The sequence below is a fragment of the Drosophila bipectinata genome, chromosome 2L (assembly GCF_030179905.1).
Source record: "Drosophila bipectinata strain 14024-0381.07 chromosome 2L, DbipHiC1v2, whole genome shotgun sequence".
Taxonomy (NCBI): Eukaryota; Metazoa; Arthropoda; class Insecta; order Diptera; family Drosophilidae; genus Drosophila; species Drosophila bipectinata.
In genome coordinates, this window is record NC_091736.1 from 6,707,412 (window position 1) to 6,720,632 (window position 13,221).

General features: G+C 44.1%; 5 protein-coding genes across 8 annotated transcripts; 3 read left to right on the top strand and 2 right to left on the bottom strand.

The window, feature by feature from the left end:
• Positions 1 to 42: 42 nt before the first annotated feature.
• On the bottom strand, positions 43 to 1,963 carry LOC138925733 (zinc finger protein ZFP2-like). Its single transcript, XM_070276900.1, has 2 exons — positions 1,824 to 1,963; positions 43 to 1,764 (listed from the first exon to the last, which is right to left on the bottom strand). The coding sequence occupies exon 2, from the start codon at positions 1,668 to 1,670 to the stop codon at positions 168 to 170; it is 1,503 nt and encodes a 500-aa protein (XP_070133001.1). The 5' UTR covers positions 1,671 to 1,764; positions 1,824 to 1,963; the 3' UTR covers positions 43 to 167.
• A 469-nt stretch (positions 1,964 to 2,432) lies between these two features.
• Positions 2,433 to 3,918, top strand: LOC108120018 (putative nuclease HARBI1). The gene is made up of 4 exons (XM_017233500.3): positions 2,433 to 2,635; positions 2,718 to 2,881; positions 2,935 to 3,205; positions 3,261 to 3,918. The coding sequence occupies exons 1-4, from the start codon at positions 2,492 to 2,494 to the stop codon at positions 3,873 to 3,875; spliced, it is 1,194 nt and encodes a 397-aa protein (XP_017088989.2). The 5' UTR covers positions 2,433 to 2,491; the 3' UTR covers positions 3,876 to 3,918.
• On the bottom strand, positions 3,901 to 5,008 carry LOC108119908 (transcription factor Adf-1-like). 2 transcript variants are annotated; one of them, XM_043211438.2, is made up of 4 exons: positions 4,704 to 5,008; positions 4,462 to 4,651; positions 4,216 to 4,405; positions 3,901 to 4,155 (listed from the first exon to the last, which is right to left on the bottom strand). In XM_043211438.2, the coding sequence occupies exons 1-4, from the start codon at positions 4,867 to 4,869 to the stop codon at positions 3,916 to 3,918; spliced, it is 786 nt and encodes a 261-aa protein (XP_043067373.2). In that variant the 5' UTR covers positions 4,870 to 5,008; the 3' UTR covers positions 3,901 to 3,915. The 2 variants fall into 2 exon arrangements, with proteins under 2 accessions (XP_043067373.2, XP_043067371.2); XM_043211436.2 differs by having other exon boundaries at positions 4,216 to 4,411; positions 4,704 to 5,003.
• Positions 5,009 to 5,379: 371 nt separating this feature from the next.
• Positions 5,380 to 7,089, top strand: LOC108120019 (transcription factor Adf-1-like). Of its 2 annotated transcripts, none has more exons than XM_017233502.3 (5): positions 5,380 to 5,863; positions 5,916 to 6,105; positions 6,162 to 6,360; positions 6,421 to 6,477; positions 6,541 to 7,089. In XM_017233502.3, the coding sequence occupies exons 1-5, from the start codon at positions 5,491 to 5,493 to the stop codon at positions 6,775 to 6,777; spliced, it is 1,056 nt and encodes a 351-aa protein (XP_017088991.2). In that variant the 5' UTR covers positions 5,380 to 5,490; the 3' UTR covers positions 6,778 to 7,089. The 2 variants fall into 2 exon arrangements, with proteins under 2 accessions (XP_017088991.2, XP_070133609.1); XM_070277508.1 differs by having other exon boundaries at positions 5,382 to 5,863; positions 6,538 to 7,088.
• Positions 7,090 to 7,385: 296 nt separating this feature from the next.
• On the top strand, positions 7,386 to 12,184 carry rempA (intraflagellar transport protein rempA). Of its 2 annotated transcripts, XM_017233497.3 has the most exons (5): positions 7,386 to 7,532; positions 7,612 to 8,210; positions 8,263 to 8,423; positions 8,482 to 11,757; positions 11,815 to 12,184. In XM_017233497.3, the coding sequence occupies exons 1-5, from the start codon at positions 7,386 to 7,388 to the stop codon at positions 12,153 to 12,155; spliced, it is 4,524 nt and encodes a 1,507-aa protein (XP_017088986.2). In that variant the 3' UTR covers positions 12,156 to 12,184. The 2 variants fall into 2 exon arrangements, with proteins under 2 accessions (XP_017088986.2, XP_043067420.1); XM_043211485.2 differs by lacking the exon at positions 7,386 to 7,532 and having other exon boundaries at positions 7,618 to 8,210.
• Positions 12,185 to 13,221: the final 1,037 nt, after the last annotated feature.

A 13,221-nucleotide genomic window follows, 5' to 3' on the forward strand; every position in this document is an offset into this window, starting at 1 on the left:
TATCTTATTATTACCAAAATTATATTATAACATATAACTATAACATATATATTATAACATAGCTTTGGGAAAATATCTAGCTTAGCTTTAAGAAACACAATAGTTTTTAATAAATTTTAATTTTTTTTTTGTGAAATTAAAGAAGATTCCAGTCCTCATTCTAAAATCTAAAAAACACATTTGTCGATTTTCATATGTTGGATCATATGTGAATGTTTTTTAAATTCTTTCTGACACTCGGGACATTTAAAACAGCGCTTTCCCATATGAACACTGCCAATGTGTGTTTGAAGATAGTTTTCCGACAGGAAATGCTCATAACAAAGGGGGCATTTCAATATGGAGAGTCCTTTCGCTGGATCTTCCTTTTGAGGATCCTTCTCTTTGGTATGGTTTAATGTAACCACAGATTCAGACAGAGATTTTTTGGATTCACTTGGAGGCTTTGGAGTTAAAGTCGGGGGAAGATGTTCCTTGCCTACATGTTGTATTATGTGCCTTTTAAGAGTGATCTTCGATTTGAAAGATTCGGAGCAATAGCTACATTTATAAGGACGCTCTTCCGTATGGATACGTTTGTGGGCAGTAAGATGTGGTCTTTGCTTGAATGCCTGGGAGCAGTGTGGGCACTTATATGGTCGCTCTCCTGTATGGGTCCGAAGGTGTATCCTTAGGTACATTTTTTTCTTAAATATTCTATGACAATCCGGGCACTGAAGATTCTTATCAATTTCACCATCATCTGTTGTATCTTCTAAGTCTTCAAGAAATCTTTCAAATGCATCCGTTTTTTGTCCAAACAATTTCTCAACTTCGCTTTCTGGCATATTAAAAAAGTAATCCTCAGTCGATCCCTCATAAATTGGGTAGTCATCACTGCTGGCATTTTTGTTCGGAGAGCCTTTGAATACTGACCCAAAATTGTGACTTAGAATGTGCCTATTAAGAGTATCCCTTCCAGCGTATATCTCCCGACAATAAGGACACGAAAAACAGTTAGCTGGTTCCTCATTAGACTGGACAAGGTCATGAAAAGTTCCTTCCCATTCTAATTTTAAATTCGATTTTTTTGCTGGTTTTTCACTGCTGTTTTCAATCTCTAGAGGGTCATTTAAATTCAGCGAGAAATCTCCGTCATCGTCGTTAATCGGTTCCTCGACAAAATCCTCAGATTTCTCATCATGGAAATGAGCTTTTTCATCCAAGAACTCTTTGTCGTCCTTGTCGAAACCTTGATTATCTTTGACCTCACTGTGGCAATTATCCTCGTTGCGATCCTCAGATTTCTCATCATGGAAATGAGCTTTTTCATCCAAGAACTCTTTGTCGTCCTTGTCAAAACTTTGATTATCTTTTACCTCACTGTTGCATTTATCCTCGTTGCGATCCAATCTCTCCAATAGAACATCGTTGAAATTCTCTTTTCCATTTTCTTGTATGCATTTCTCTTCAATTGATGTCCCTCCTGGATCCTCAGTCGAATAGAGTCTATTTATAGTGTTTTGAAGTGCATGCTTATTTCTGCGACATCGCAGCCGATTTTTTCTTTTAAGAGCCCTCCTCTCGTGACTGCGGATGTGGGCCTTTAGTTGGTAGCCGAGTTCAAAGGACTTGGTACATATATGGCATAGATTTTTATCCGATTTTTCGCTATTGGCGATGTTTGACATTTTCCTCAAACGGTGGTCCACGATTATTGAAAAAAGGCCGTGGCTGCAGTTTGTTTTAATCTTATAGGTCAAACTGTGCACATCCGTCGAATCCCTGAAATAGAATAGTTTATACATTTATTGATAAATTAATATAATAAGGTTTATACTAACGTATTTATAAATTAAACAAATTGTTAGAAACTTCGTCATATCTCTGATAGTTTCTTAGAAAACCTAGATTGTTTTGTAAATAGTACCATAATCACCCTGTGGCACGATATCGAAGGGCTATCGATAAACTAAATGATTGTAAATCCAATTATTCGTGCCCTGCATTAAATAAATTAAAACAAATATGTAAGGTATGTTTAGAGCTTTGAAAAGAGCCAAAACACAAACCAATAAAACATTTCACATGCTTAATATTTCTATTTCTTTTATATTTACTTGTGCTCAGGTATGGTGTTTTTAAAAAAAAACCGATTCCAATGATTAGTTTCAAAAAAAACTTGGGGATATGTTGATGAAGTCCTGTAGTTACTTCAGAGGCATGGCAGTAAATTGAAAAATATTGTTTCCATTAGCGAATTTTTTACCATCCTATAGATCATCGAGTACTTTTAGGTTACAAAAAAACCTGCCCAATGAAAATCTGGCCTAAAGAATAGTACTGTGACGACGAAAATCCGCTGTCGAAAATCCGCTGTCGAAAATCCGCTAGCGAAATCGCTCTTTATTTGGCTACCTAACTAGTGTGACCAAAAAAATTAAGGAGAAGCCTGAAACGCCATGAAAAGGGTAACACTGAACAGCTGTTGTTTGTAAAACAAATAAGCAACATGAATTCAAACGGATTGGATTTGGGTGTTTGCTTTATGTATTTCGCCGCTAAGGAGATAATAAAGAAAAAGAAAGCTAATCGTCATGCCAGAAAAAACGATTACTTGCTTAAGAGAAACGTAAACGGAAGATTTGCAAGCGATGTAAGTATTCGTTGTTAATTATGCTAAAAACAAGTTTTTAAAACATATTAATATTAAAAAATGTCTTTAATATAATTTGCAGTTCGACAGAATGGTAAAGACGCCAACAGTTTTCTTTGAAAACTTTCATATGTCGGTCAGCAACTTTGAGGAATTGTTCACCTTAGTAATGCCTCGTTTGGTACAGAACAGAACTTCCCGTTCGGATGCAATACCACTGCAAGCAAAATTGGCCCTTACCCTGGAGTAAGAATGGTACAGTCGGTACAGTATTCATAATTTAACATTTCATATTCTAGGTACCTCGCTTGCGGATCCTTGCAACGTCCTGTGGCCTCATGCTACCACATAAGTGAGCAAGATGTGGGTGTTATTATTCCACAAGTTTGCGATGCTATATGTGTGGCGTTGTCTGGTGATATCGAGGCATGGGATGTAAAAGCAATGAAAACAAGAGCTCAGGAGTTTCAAGGACTATGTCAATTTCCGAATTGTATTGGGGCTATAGGTAGCAAGTATGTTGCCATAAAAGCTCCACCTAATTGTGGTAGTGCTTTTTATAATTCTAAGGTGAGACAAAGTCCTTTCTAAGCTGACATAATAGTATTTAACTGTGTATTTACAGGGCTTTCATTCAATAATACTAGTAGCTATATGCGACGCATCCTGCAGATTTACGTTTATAGACGTTGGTGCATATGGAAGCGAAGGAGACATGAAGGCATTCTCAAAGTCTTGGATTGGAAGGGAGCTACTGGAGGGTAACATGGAGTTTCCTGAAGACACCACGCTCGGTGGAGTTCGGACTCCATATTTCTTGGTTGCAGATGATGCTTTTCCGCTACACAAGCGGATCATGAAGCCATACGTCTCCCGCAACCTTACTAAAGAGGAAAGAATTTTTAATTACCGTTTGAGCCGAGCCCGACGGTGCATTGAAAATGCTCTTGGCATTTTAAGTGCGAGGTGGGCTGCTGTGCAACCCACTATACTATGCCATCCTGACAGAGCCCAAAAAATGATTTCTGCAGCTTGTGTGCTGCATAATTATTGTATGCGAACCAACCGGGCTAACTACGAGTTAGTCTGTGAGCCTGTGATTTCTGTGGAGTCTACCGATTCAGATACAAACCGTGGGCGGCCTCGCGAATATCCGAAATTTGTGCGAAATAATATAAAAAATTATGTTAATTCGGATATGGGATCTGTTCAATGGCAAGACGATTATGCAGGCATTTAAAATAATTAAGAAAAAGAAAAGAAATAAATATGTAGTAATTTTATTCATAGTTTTTTGCTCTTTTTCTCAAATCCCACAGCAATTTGGTTACACGCTCTTCCGCTTCATCTTTCAGTTTTTGCGGCAGCTCTTTCATTATTTCGGCCCAGTAGGTGACCAACGACGGAACGTTTGTGGTCTGTGATACTATGGCCTTCTGCAAGTCAACGTACTCCGTAAATATCTGTGTTAGGACACAGCTCTCAGCCGCCGCAGTCTTGTGCTTCTTAGTTGATGGCTTCTATCAAAAATAGTTACAATTAATTATTATAATTGCAAATTAGTCGGATTCCCTTCTTACATAGGAATATGAGCTGGAACTCTCCTTCTCCATGTCCTCTATTCCCTTCTGCTGCTGTAGCTCTTCCTCCTCCAACATGCTCTGGTCGAATGAGCTACTCGGTTGACTTTCGTCGTCAGCAAAATTGAGTGGGTCCTCGGAAATTTCGGAAGACGTTGACGCCTCTGGTGGTTTTGGTAGCGTGGTCGTTCTGTGTCTTTATGAATTTAAAATTATTACAAATTTGGAAGCTTGACCCAAACTTACCGCCTTTTGTCCGAGAGGTCCGACAAAAAAGCCATTTCTGACGCAAAGTCCCAATCATAATCGTCATTCGCCTTCGGACCGGGAACAACAGACCCTCCAGCACTTCCACTTAGTTTTTTTTTTCTGGAGATCTTCTGGTGGTAACGCATGCAGGCCCGCAACGATTTCCATGCGCGTTTGCAATCTTTTACTATAAAAGCCTTAGATTTTACTAACAATTTAATTAAATATTAATTACTTACCGTCTTTCCGTAACTCCGCGGCAACAGCCTCCCAGGCATTATTTAGGCTTGTGTAATTAAAATGCAACTCGTGGGTCAAATCCCATATTATGGGCCTCGCCCTGATCGCACTGATTAACTTCAGCTTATCCTCGCGGGCCGAAAGTTGGACAGCCATAATTTTCATGTGCTAGCGAAATCGCTCTTTATTTGGCTACCGAGCTAGTGTGACCAAAAAAATTAAGGAAAAGGGTAATACTGAACAGCTGTTCTCTTTCTCTCTCTCTCTCTCTAATATTTCTCTTTCAATTTTCGCTCCATGTTTGGGATGTAAAGCCTAGTACTGAGTTGACGAAAATCCGCTAGCGAAATCGCACTTTATTACGGGCCGACTATTTTTTCGTTTCATCAATTTTCCCTCCATGTTTCACCTATCGAAATAAATAAAATTAGTTCTTTCAACTCCCCAAAATCAGCTGTTTATTTTTTTTGATCCGGCAACGCCATTCAATTCGATAACAAAAATTTTCGTCAACAGAGTACCGGAAGAATCTAGGAGACAAAAATTTCTTCTTCTTCCTTTTTTTACACCGTTTTTTTTTATATGGAGTTTGACAGCTGTCACTCGTGCGACAGCGGATTTTCATCAACTCAGTACTAGGCTTAAAAATAAATCAAATGAATTATTTTTACACCCCTAGATCAGCTGTTTACTTTTTTTGATCCGGCAACGCCATTCAATTTGATAGCCATCATTTACGTCGTTAGAGTACCGGAGTAAAAATCACGAATAATTGCTCAGAAAGAAATGATGGAAACTTATACGGCAAAGGATCTCCGTCAGTGCTCTGCACCTTTTCCAAAATATGACTTTCGAGTTAAAAACGAACCAATTGATGATGAACTTTCAGAGCAAGAGTTATGTATGGAACTGAGCATTGAAGCGGATAGCATCGTAAAGAAGGAGGAGGACGAGGAGAAAGAAACAAACAAGGGGCGAAAATGGAAGGAAAAATATATTTCTCGGAAAGAATCATTTTTGTTCCGCGAGGATAAACTGAAGTTAATCAGTGCGGTCAGGGCGAAGCCCATAATATGGGATTTGAACCACAAGGGGCATTTTAATGCCACAAGCCTAAATACTGCCTGGCAGGCTGTTGCCGCGGTGTTACGGAAAGACGGTAAGTAATTAATATTTAATCAAATTGTTACTAAAATCTAAGGCTTTTATAGTGAAAGATTGCAAAAGCACATGGAAATCGTTGCGGGCCAGCCAGCGCTACCACCAGAAGATCTCCAGAAAAAAAAAGCCAAGTGGAAGTGCTGGAGGGTCTGTTGTTCCCGGTCCGAAGGCGAATGACGATTATGATTGGGACTTCGCGTCAGAAATGGCTTTTTTGCCGGACCTCTTCGACAGAAGGCGGTAAGTTTGGGTCAAGCTTCCAAATTTGTAATAATTTTAAATTCATAAATACACAGAACGAAAACGCTACCAAAACCACCAGAGGCGTCAACGTCTTCCGACATTTCCGAGGACCCAGAACTCATTTTTGCTGAGTACCTCGACGAAAGTCAACCGAGCAGCTCATTCGACCAGAACATGTTGGAGGAGGAAGAGCTACAGCTGCAGAAGGGAATGGAGGACATGGAGAAGGAGAGTTCCTGCTCATATTCCTATGTGAGTAGGGAATCCGACTAATTTTAAATTATAATAATTTATTGTAACTATTTTTGATAGAAGCCGCAGAAGGAATTAGAGGACATGGAGAAGGAGAGTTCCAGCTCATATTCCTATGTGAGAAGGGAATCCGACTAATTTTAAATTATAATAATTAATTGTAACTATTTTTGATAGAAGCCATCAACTAAGAAGCACAAGACTGCGGCGGCTGAGAGCTGTGTCCTAACACAGAAATTTACGGAGTACGTTGACTTGCAGAAGGCCATAGTGTCGCAGACCACAAACGTTCCGTCGTTGGTCACCTACTGGGCCGAAATAATGAAAGAGCTGCCGCAAGAACTGAAAGATGAAGCGGAAGAGCGTGTAACCAAATTGCTGTGGGATTTGAGAAAAAGAGCAAAAAACTGTGAATAAATTTACTTCGGATAGTTGCGAGGACGCCCACGGTTTGTATCTGAACCGGTAGTCTCCACAGAAATCACAGGCAACAGACCCCTTTTGTCATCTGATTTGCAGTGCTGCCAGATCCCCATATTGAGACTTTCCATCAAATACCACGTTCCACTGTAAATCTACTAAAAAATACCGGTCTGCCTGTTAATCGATATCTCATACACTTATCGTTATCGAATGTCGAATCATACGATATTCAAAGCGTTGAAAGTTTAAAATTTAAAGACAACTTTAAATATGTATTTTAGAGTTACATGAGCCATTTTCATTAAAAAACTTTATATTTTCCAATTGAAGAATATTATTTTATGACTTTATTTTATAAGATTTAAGATTTCAGATTTAAATACGAAAGATAAGATTAAAAATATGTATAGAAAATAAAAAGTATAGAAAATATAGAGATACATCCAGTTACTTTTGTACCTGTTGAATTTATTGGAAGGTAAATGAAAGCAGGATTGCGGGTCTAATACATGGCAACCGTTCGACATGGCAACCGTTGCCAAAGAACCACATTTTCTATTTGTTTTGGCTTTTAAGCCGCATTCATGTAAAAGTTTTCCAGGATGACACTGTATTTTGATACCAAAATCGAGTTCCTGGATTCGGATGCAGTTAGCACTATTAGTAGCTGGCATCCCAGTGAGCCACTGTTTGCGGTGGCCTCTTTCAGTTCGGAACGTGGTGGTTCTGTAACCATATTTGCAGATACTGTACGTAATTACAGAAGGAGACCTACTTCCTTTGGTGAAAAAATCGTAACAGAGTGTTGTCCTTATCCTTATCCTACAGGGTGAACCCCAACGGGATGTAACCTACCCAGTGCACGCCACCTCCCAGGCTACAGCCTTGTGCTGGCATCCCGAGAAGGCACTGCTGGCCAGCGGGTGGGAGCATGGCGACATCCATGTGTGGTTTGCCGGTCATCGGGAGTTCGCCAGCGTAAATGCGCCCCACAAGGCGGCCATTGTCCTGTTGCAGTTCAGTGAACAGGGCGGACGGATGGTAACAGCAGATGCCATGGGCCTGGTTACCGGTTGGCGCTGCGATGGCCAGTATCAGTTCCTGACCATGTTCTCTCACGATCTGCGGGAGGTGCTGCTCCTGATCTGCTTTCGGCGAACGGTGGAGAGCGAAGTACGCGAGGAGATGGCCAATCTGGCAAAGGCGGCAGTGGCCGGAGACGAGAATGCCTTGGATACTCTTACAAACTGGAGGCCCCGCACAGCAGCCCGCAGCATGTTCCCTTCCGGGTTGAGGGACAATCACTGTTTCTTTGCCTGCACCCAAGGCGGTGTGGTATATTATATCAACCAAGGAGGCGCCTGTGTCGAGGTTATGAAGTGCGGCTCCCAGCCGCCCATTGTTCAGATGCTCTGGCATCCAAAAAAGTAGGAAAATTGCAATAATGTCTTCAGACTTCTAATAGTGAATACTTTCTAGGGATGCCGTCATCTGCCTGATGGAGGATCTGACCGTTACCCTGTTTCTGGTGGAATCCACGGGAATTCTAACGGAACTAGATCGAGTCAAAATGAGCGGACGAGGAGGTGGTCGGCAAGGTGGCATTGCCTGGTCGGGAAACAGTCTGGCCATCATCACGGGTGAGTCTGGAAAGTCTTTTTTAATAGTTAGTTTCTACGACGATATCTGCCCATCCAGGTGATCTGTTTGTTCGCATTTGGGACATCGAACGGAGCGACAACTATCTCCTTAAAATGGACTTGCCCAGCGGTACCCAGATGGGATCTTCGCAGACCAGTCTGAGCAACGGAACCATCTCCTCCTCGAATCAGTTCTTTAGCCAGGACAGCACCGAAAGCAGCAGTGTGACTCGAAAAACTCCAAAGTACGGAAACATGAGCGGAGAGATTTTCACCTGCCTGGCCTACAGCTCCTCGAATCAGACGTTGTGTGCGGGCACATCCCAAGGAAACCTATACACTTGGAAGAGGAGCGGCAGCCGGATGGTAAATGCTCCCGAGGACGCTTGGCAGCTGACCAATGTGTCCACTGTGAGAGGAGCTATCCGGAGCTGCGAGTGGGGTTTCAATGAGCTGGCCAAGCCATGCATGCTGGTGAACTGTCTATCGAATGTTTTCATGCTGAAGGAGCAACCACTGCTGGCTTTCCACACCCGGGAGCTGTGGGCAGTGCAGCGTGCTGCCAAATCCGTGCAACTCACGCACTGCAGTGGCAGGGAGACCACCGTGCAGTCGGAGTTCGCTGTCACGGCCTTGGCTCTAAACGAACTGAGCCTGGTGATGAGCAATGGTCGCAGAATATCGTCCTATAGTCTGCAGAAAGTCGAGAAAAGTCTGGACGAGTTCGATGAGATTCTGGAGGCAGTGGAGGGTCCACCGACCACAACCCCAACCACGGCTACTCCCTTGAGCGTGAAACTCCTGCAAACCTTTCCCGCGGAATGTTTGTCCTTGAGCTTGTACAACCAGAACATCTTCTGTTTGGCCAATAGCGACATTATGGTGTACTCCGTGGGAGGAGTGGTACTGCATCGCATCCAGGCCAGCGACATCGAGGGAAAAATCATCGGAATGGATTTGAGTGGCTGCTACCTCTCGGTCTTCACCATGAATGGCTATGTGAAGGCCTATGATGTTTCGCGACATGACCCGAAACTACTGTTTCCCAGCAAGTCGGGCCACGACATCTTCGACGACTTCGGGGAGTTCATTTCCGTGAAGTGCAATAGCCAGGGCAGTCACCTGGGAATGGTGATAGCCAGCAGTAACTTCACGCCCATATCGGTGTTGTATTGCTGGGATTTCGAACGCAACAATCTTCTTGACTACGATCTGCCGGACGAGGCGGCCATTGGTCCCAAGAAGGATAGTTCCTCCTCCAGCCTCCCGGTGCGTATTTTCTGGGACTCCGAGGAGCCCCGGCTGCTGGCCATGGAGGTGAGATCCATAATACAGAAGAATCTGCCGCAGAAGAATCCGCAACAGCAGCCCAGTCACTACGTCCAATCCAAGATACTTTTGCTCTTTTACTCGGAGAGGGGAAGCCTGAATGTCCTGGAAACCCAAAATATGACCCCCGGATCTCAGTTGCTCAACCTCTGCATACCCAATGTTATTCGCCTGAAGATCAATGCGGTGGAGGAGCAACCTCTTCAGGATTTCGTGGATCTTCAGCAGTGCGATGCTGTGACCAGAAAGCAGGTCCTGAACTTCAGTCTCTATGTGGCCGAAGGAAACATGGACCTGGCCTATCGAAGTATTCGCTCGATTCAGTCAAAGGTGATTTGGACTAATTTGGCCAAGATGTGTGTGCACACGAACCGACTGGACGTGGCCAAGGTGTGCATGGGCCATCTGGAACAGGCGCGATCGGTTCGTGCCCTGCGCCAGGCCATGGAAGACGATGATCTGGAAATCGAGGCCAAGGTGGCTGTGTTGGCCATCGAGCTCGGCATGATTGAGGAGGCCAAGGATCTGTACCGGCGCTGCAAGCGGTACGATCTGCTCAACAAACTCCTGCAGGCCACTGGTCACTTGGATGAGGCACTGCAGGTGGCGGAGTCCGAGGATCGGATTCATCTGAAGCACACATACTACCAAAAGGCACAGGAGCTGCGGGAACGAGGGGACATCAAGGGGGCTCTGGAGTATTTCGAAAAGACCCAGAATCCCTCCCAGAATATAACGCAGCTGCTGTTGGAGAATCCGGCGGCCATGAAGCGATATATTCAGACTACGACTGATCCCAAGCTGCTCAAGTGGTGGGGACAGTACATCGAGAGTTCGGGGGATATGGATGCTGCCCTCGCTGTCTACCACAAAGCAGAGGACTGGTTCTCGCAAGTGAAGATTCTCTGCTACCTGGGAAAGATCTCCAAGGCGGATGCCATCGCCAGGCAGTCGGGCGACAGAGCCGCCTGCTATCACCTGGCACGTCACTACGAGAATGTGGGAAAATTCCAGGAGGCCATCATGTTCTTTACGCGTGCCCAGACCTTCAGCAACGCCATTCGAATCTGCAAGGAGAACGACTTTCAGGAGGAGCTCTGGACGGTAGCCAGCTCCTCGCGGCAGAGGGACAAGGCCATTGCTGCCGCCTATTTCGAGGAGTGCGGTAACTTCAAACACGCCGTGGAGCTTTACCACCGTGCCGGGATGCTGCACAAGGCCCTGGAGATGGCCTTTGAGTCCCAGCAGCCGGAGATCCTCGAAATCATTGCCTCCGAGCTAGTCCCAGAGTCAGATGCGGAGCTAATAAACCGCTGCGCCGACTTCTTCTGCAGCATCGAACAGTTTCAGAAGGCGGTGCAGCTACTGGCCAAAACCCGGCATCTGGAAAGAGCTATGAACATCTGCTTGGAGAAAGGCGTACCCGTGACTGAAGAGCTCTCCGAGATGCTCACCCCGGAAAAGGGAGAGTTCGAGGAGGCGACGCGTGTCAACATCCTCACCCAGCTGGGGGAGCTGCTGCAACAACAGGGCGACTACCACAGCGCCACCAAGAAGTTTACCCAGGCGGGCGACAAAATGCGAGCCATGAAGAGTCTCCTGAAGTCGGGCAACACGGACAAGATCATCTTCTTTGCCAACATGTCCCGTCAGAGGGAGGTCTACATCATGGCTGCCAATTATCTGCAGGCCTTGGACTGGCAGTCGGATGCCACGATCCTGAAGCACATCGTCAGCTTCTATACGAAAGGCCAGGCCTTCGATTCGCTGGCCAACTTTTATGCCATTTGCGCCCAGATCGAGATCGAGGAGTTTCAGGACTATGGCAAGGCTCTGACCGCCATGCAGGAGGCCTCCAAGTGCCTGGAGAAGCTTAGCCACGCCCAGCACGCCTACAACAATCTGCAGCGAACGGTGACGGATGTGAAGAGCATCCTGGAGATCCAGCAGGCACTCAGAGACGGCGACCACCAGCACGCCATCGGGGCCTGTCGCAGCGTGTTGGGTAGGAAATCTCAGGAAATTGTTTAAAGATTATTTCTTAATTCTTCTCATCCTTTAGTTAAGCCTGAGCTGCCGCCCATTCGACACGCCCACATCCTGGCCATGCTGGTGCGGGCCTTGGTATACGCCAAGCAGTATCCTGAAGCAGGCAGAGCTCTCAAGGAGCTGGCCGTCAAGGACAACTCGTGGAGTGCCTCGGGGCTCTTGGAGCGTGCTGTGGTCCAGAAAATCGCCAAGGAGTGTGACCTGGACTTTGAACTGATCTGGAACTCGGGTCGCCAGGCGACTGCCTCCACAAGTGGCACCACAGCCACTAGAATGTCCAGCACCTCGGGCATGACGACAAGCTACGACGATGACGAGGCGGATGATGAGGAGATCACCGAGGAGCTGCATTAGGTGACTCAAGAACGCGAGAACACCCGAACTAGTCATGGGCAAAATATTCATTCTTTTAGAAGGAAAATAAAATCAGAAATCCATGTGGGTTCATTTAAGTATTTAAATCTTGTGTAAAATAATGTAAGTGCAAAACCAAAGGTATCACAATGACTAAATAAAATCTTCAATCAAAGGAACCCCCAGCTTCTAACTAGGAATTATTATATATGTACCTCTCACTTATTAAATCCGAATGATAACGCAGAATGGTATAACGCCGTGACTATCGTGATAGTTCCAAAGCCCCCGTGGAAAGCACCCACTAGTCAAAGTTCAGACATCCGTAATCGGAATGAGCAATTCATATATAGTACCTATTTCGTCAGACTTCTCACAATAACACACCACTAACCTATCTAACCTACAAGTCATTATAAATTTTATGAATGAAACTTACGGGAAACGTATACGTATCCACCTCGTAAAAGCTCCCGCTCTCGTTCAACGTCACAACAAAAAATTACATCCCTATACATATATTTATTGGCAAATATTTATAAACAGCGAGCGATATGGATTTGGATGATTGTGGTTTTGTTCGGCGCCACCACCACGAGTGGGTATGGCAGAGGGTGGTGGAATCAGCATGAATCACTTACGCCAAAAGCGTCTTCAGCTATGATTTCAGAAGCGTTTCCAGGAAACCGGAACAAAATTCAAACACAATAATAGCGTAATTGCAAGCTGATATGCTCTAAATTGGATACATATGTAAGGGGTAATGAGGTTGATCCCCAGACACAGAAAACAAAAACTTATATTTTAAAAAAATCTTTACAATTTTGTATAAGGTATTATCTTTTTAATAAACTATAGATTTTAATCATAATATAAAGTTTTAATAATCTAACACAATTATACTATAAGAAATAATAGCCAACCTTTATTAGTTGCTTCATTTTTGTACAAACTGAGTAAGAAAAATGATATTTCTCTCAGTGTAATCATAGCAATGCGACCTGTTGCCAAATATTGAAGAGATATTCAAACACTTATAGGCATTTAGGCCGATTGCCGCCAACAG

Excerpts from the sequence above, each read along its gene's own strand:
- rempA (XM_017233497.3), top strand. The coding sequence starts at position 7,386 with ATGACACTGTATTTTGATACCAAAATCGAGTTCCTGGATTCGGATGCA. Across the intron at positions 8,211-8,262 it reads ATGCTCTGGCATCCAAAAAA|GGATGCCGTCATCTGCCTGA; the intron begins GTAGGAAAATTG and ends AATACTTTCTAG. Across the intron at positions 11,758-11,814 it reads GGCCTGTCGCAGCGTGTTGG|TTAAGCCTGAGCTGCCGCCC; the intron begins GTAGGAAATCTC and ends CTCATCCTTTAG.
- LOC138925733 (XM_070276900.1), bottom strand. The coding sequence starts at position 1,670 with ATGTCAAACATCGCCAATAGCGAAAAATCGGATAAAAATCTATGCCAT.
- LOC108120019 (XM_070277508.1), top strand. The coding sequence starts at position 5,491 with ATGATGGAAACTTATACGGCAAAGGATCTCCGTCAGTGCTCTGCACCT. Across the intron at positions 6,106-6,161 it reads GACCTCTTCGACAGAAGGCG|AACGAAAACGCTACCAAAAC; the intron begins GTAAGTTTGGGT and ends ATAAATACACAG. Across the intron at positions 6,478-6,537 it reads GTTCCAGCTCATATTCCTAT|AAGCCATCAACTAAGAAGCA; the intron begins GTGAGAAGGGAA and ends TATTTTTGATAG.
- LOC108120018 (XM_017233500.3), top strand. The coding sequence starts at position 2,492 with ATGAATTCAAACGGATTGGATTTGGGTGTTTGCTTTATGTATTTCGCC. Across the intron at positions 2,636-2,717 it reads ACGGAAGATTTGCAAGCGAT|TTCGACAGAATGGTAAAGAC; the intron begins GTAAGTATTCGT and ends TATAATTTGCAG. Across the intron at positions 3,206-3,260 it reads GTGCTTTTTATAATTCTAAG|GGCTTTCATTCAATAATACT; the intron begins GTGAGACAAAGT and ends GTGTATTTACAG.
- LOC108119908 (XM_043211436.2), bottom strand. The coding sequence starts at position 4,869 with ATGAAAATTATGGCTGTCCAACTTTCGGCCCGCGAGGATAAGCTGAAG. Across the intron at positions 4,652-4,703 it reads CGCGGAGTTACGGAAAGACG|TAAAAGATTGCAAACGCGCA; the intron begins GTAAGTAATTAA and ends AGGCTTTTATAG. Across the intron at positions 4,156-4,215 it reads GTTCCAGCTCATATTCCTAT|AAGCCATCAACTAAGAAGCA; the intron begins GTAAGAAGGGAA and ends TATTTTTGATAG.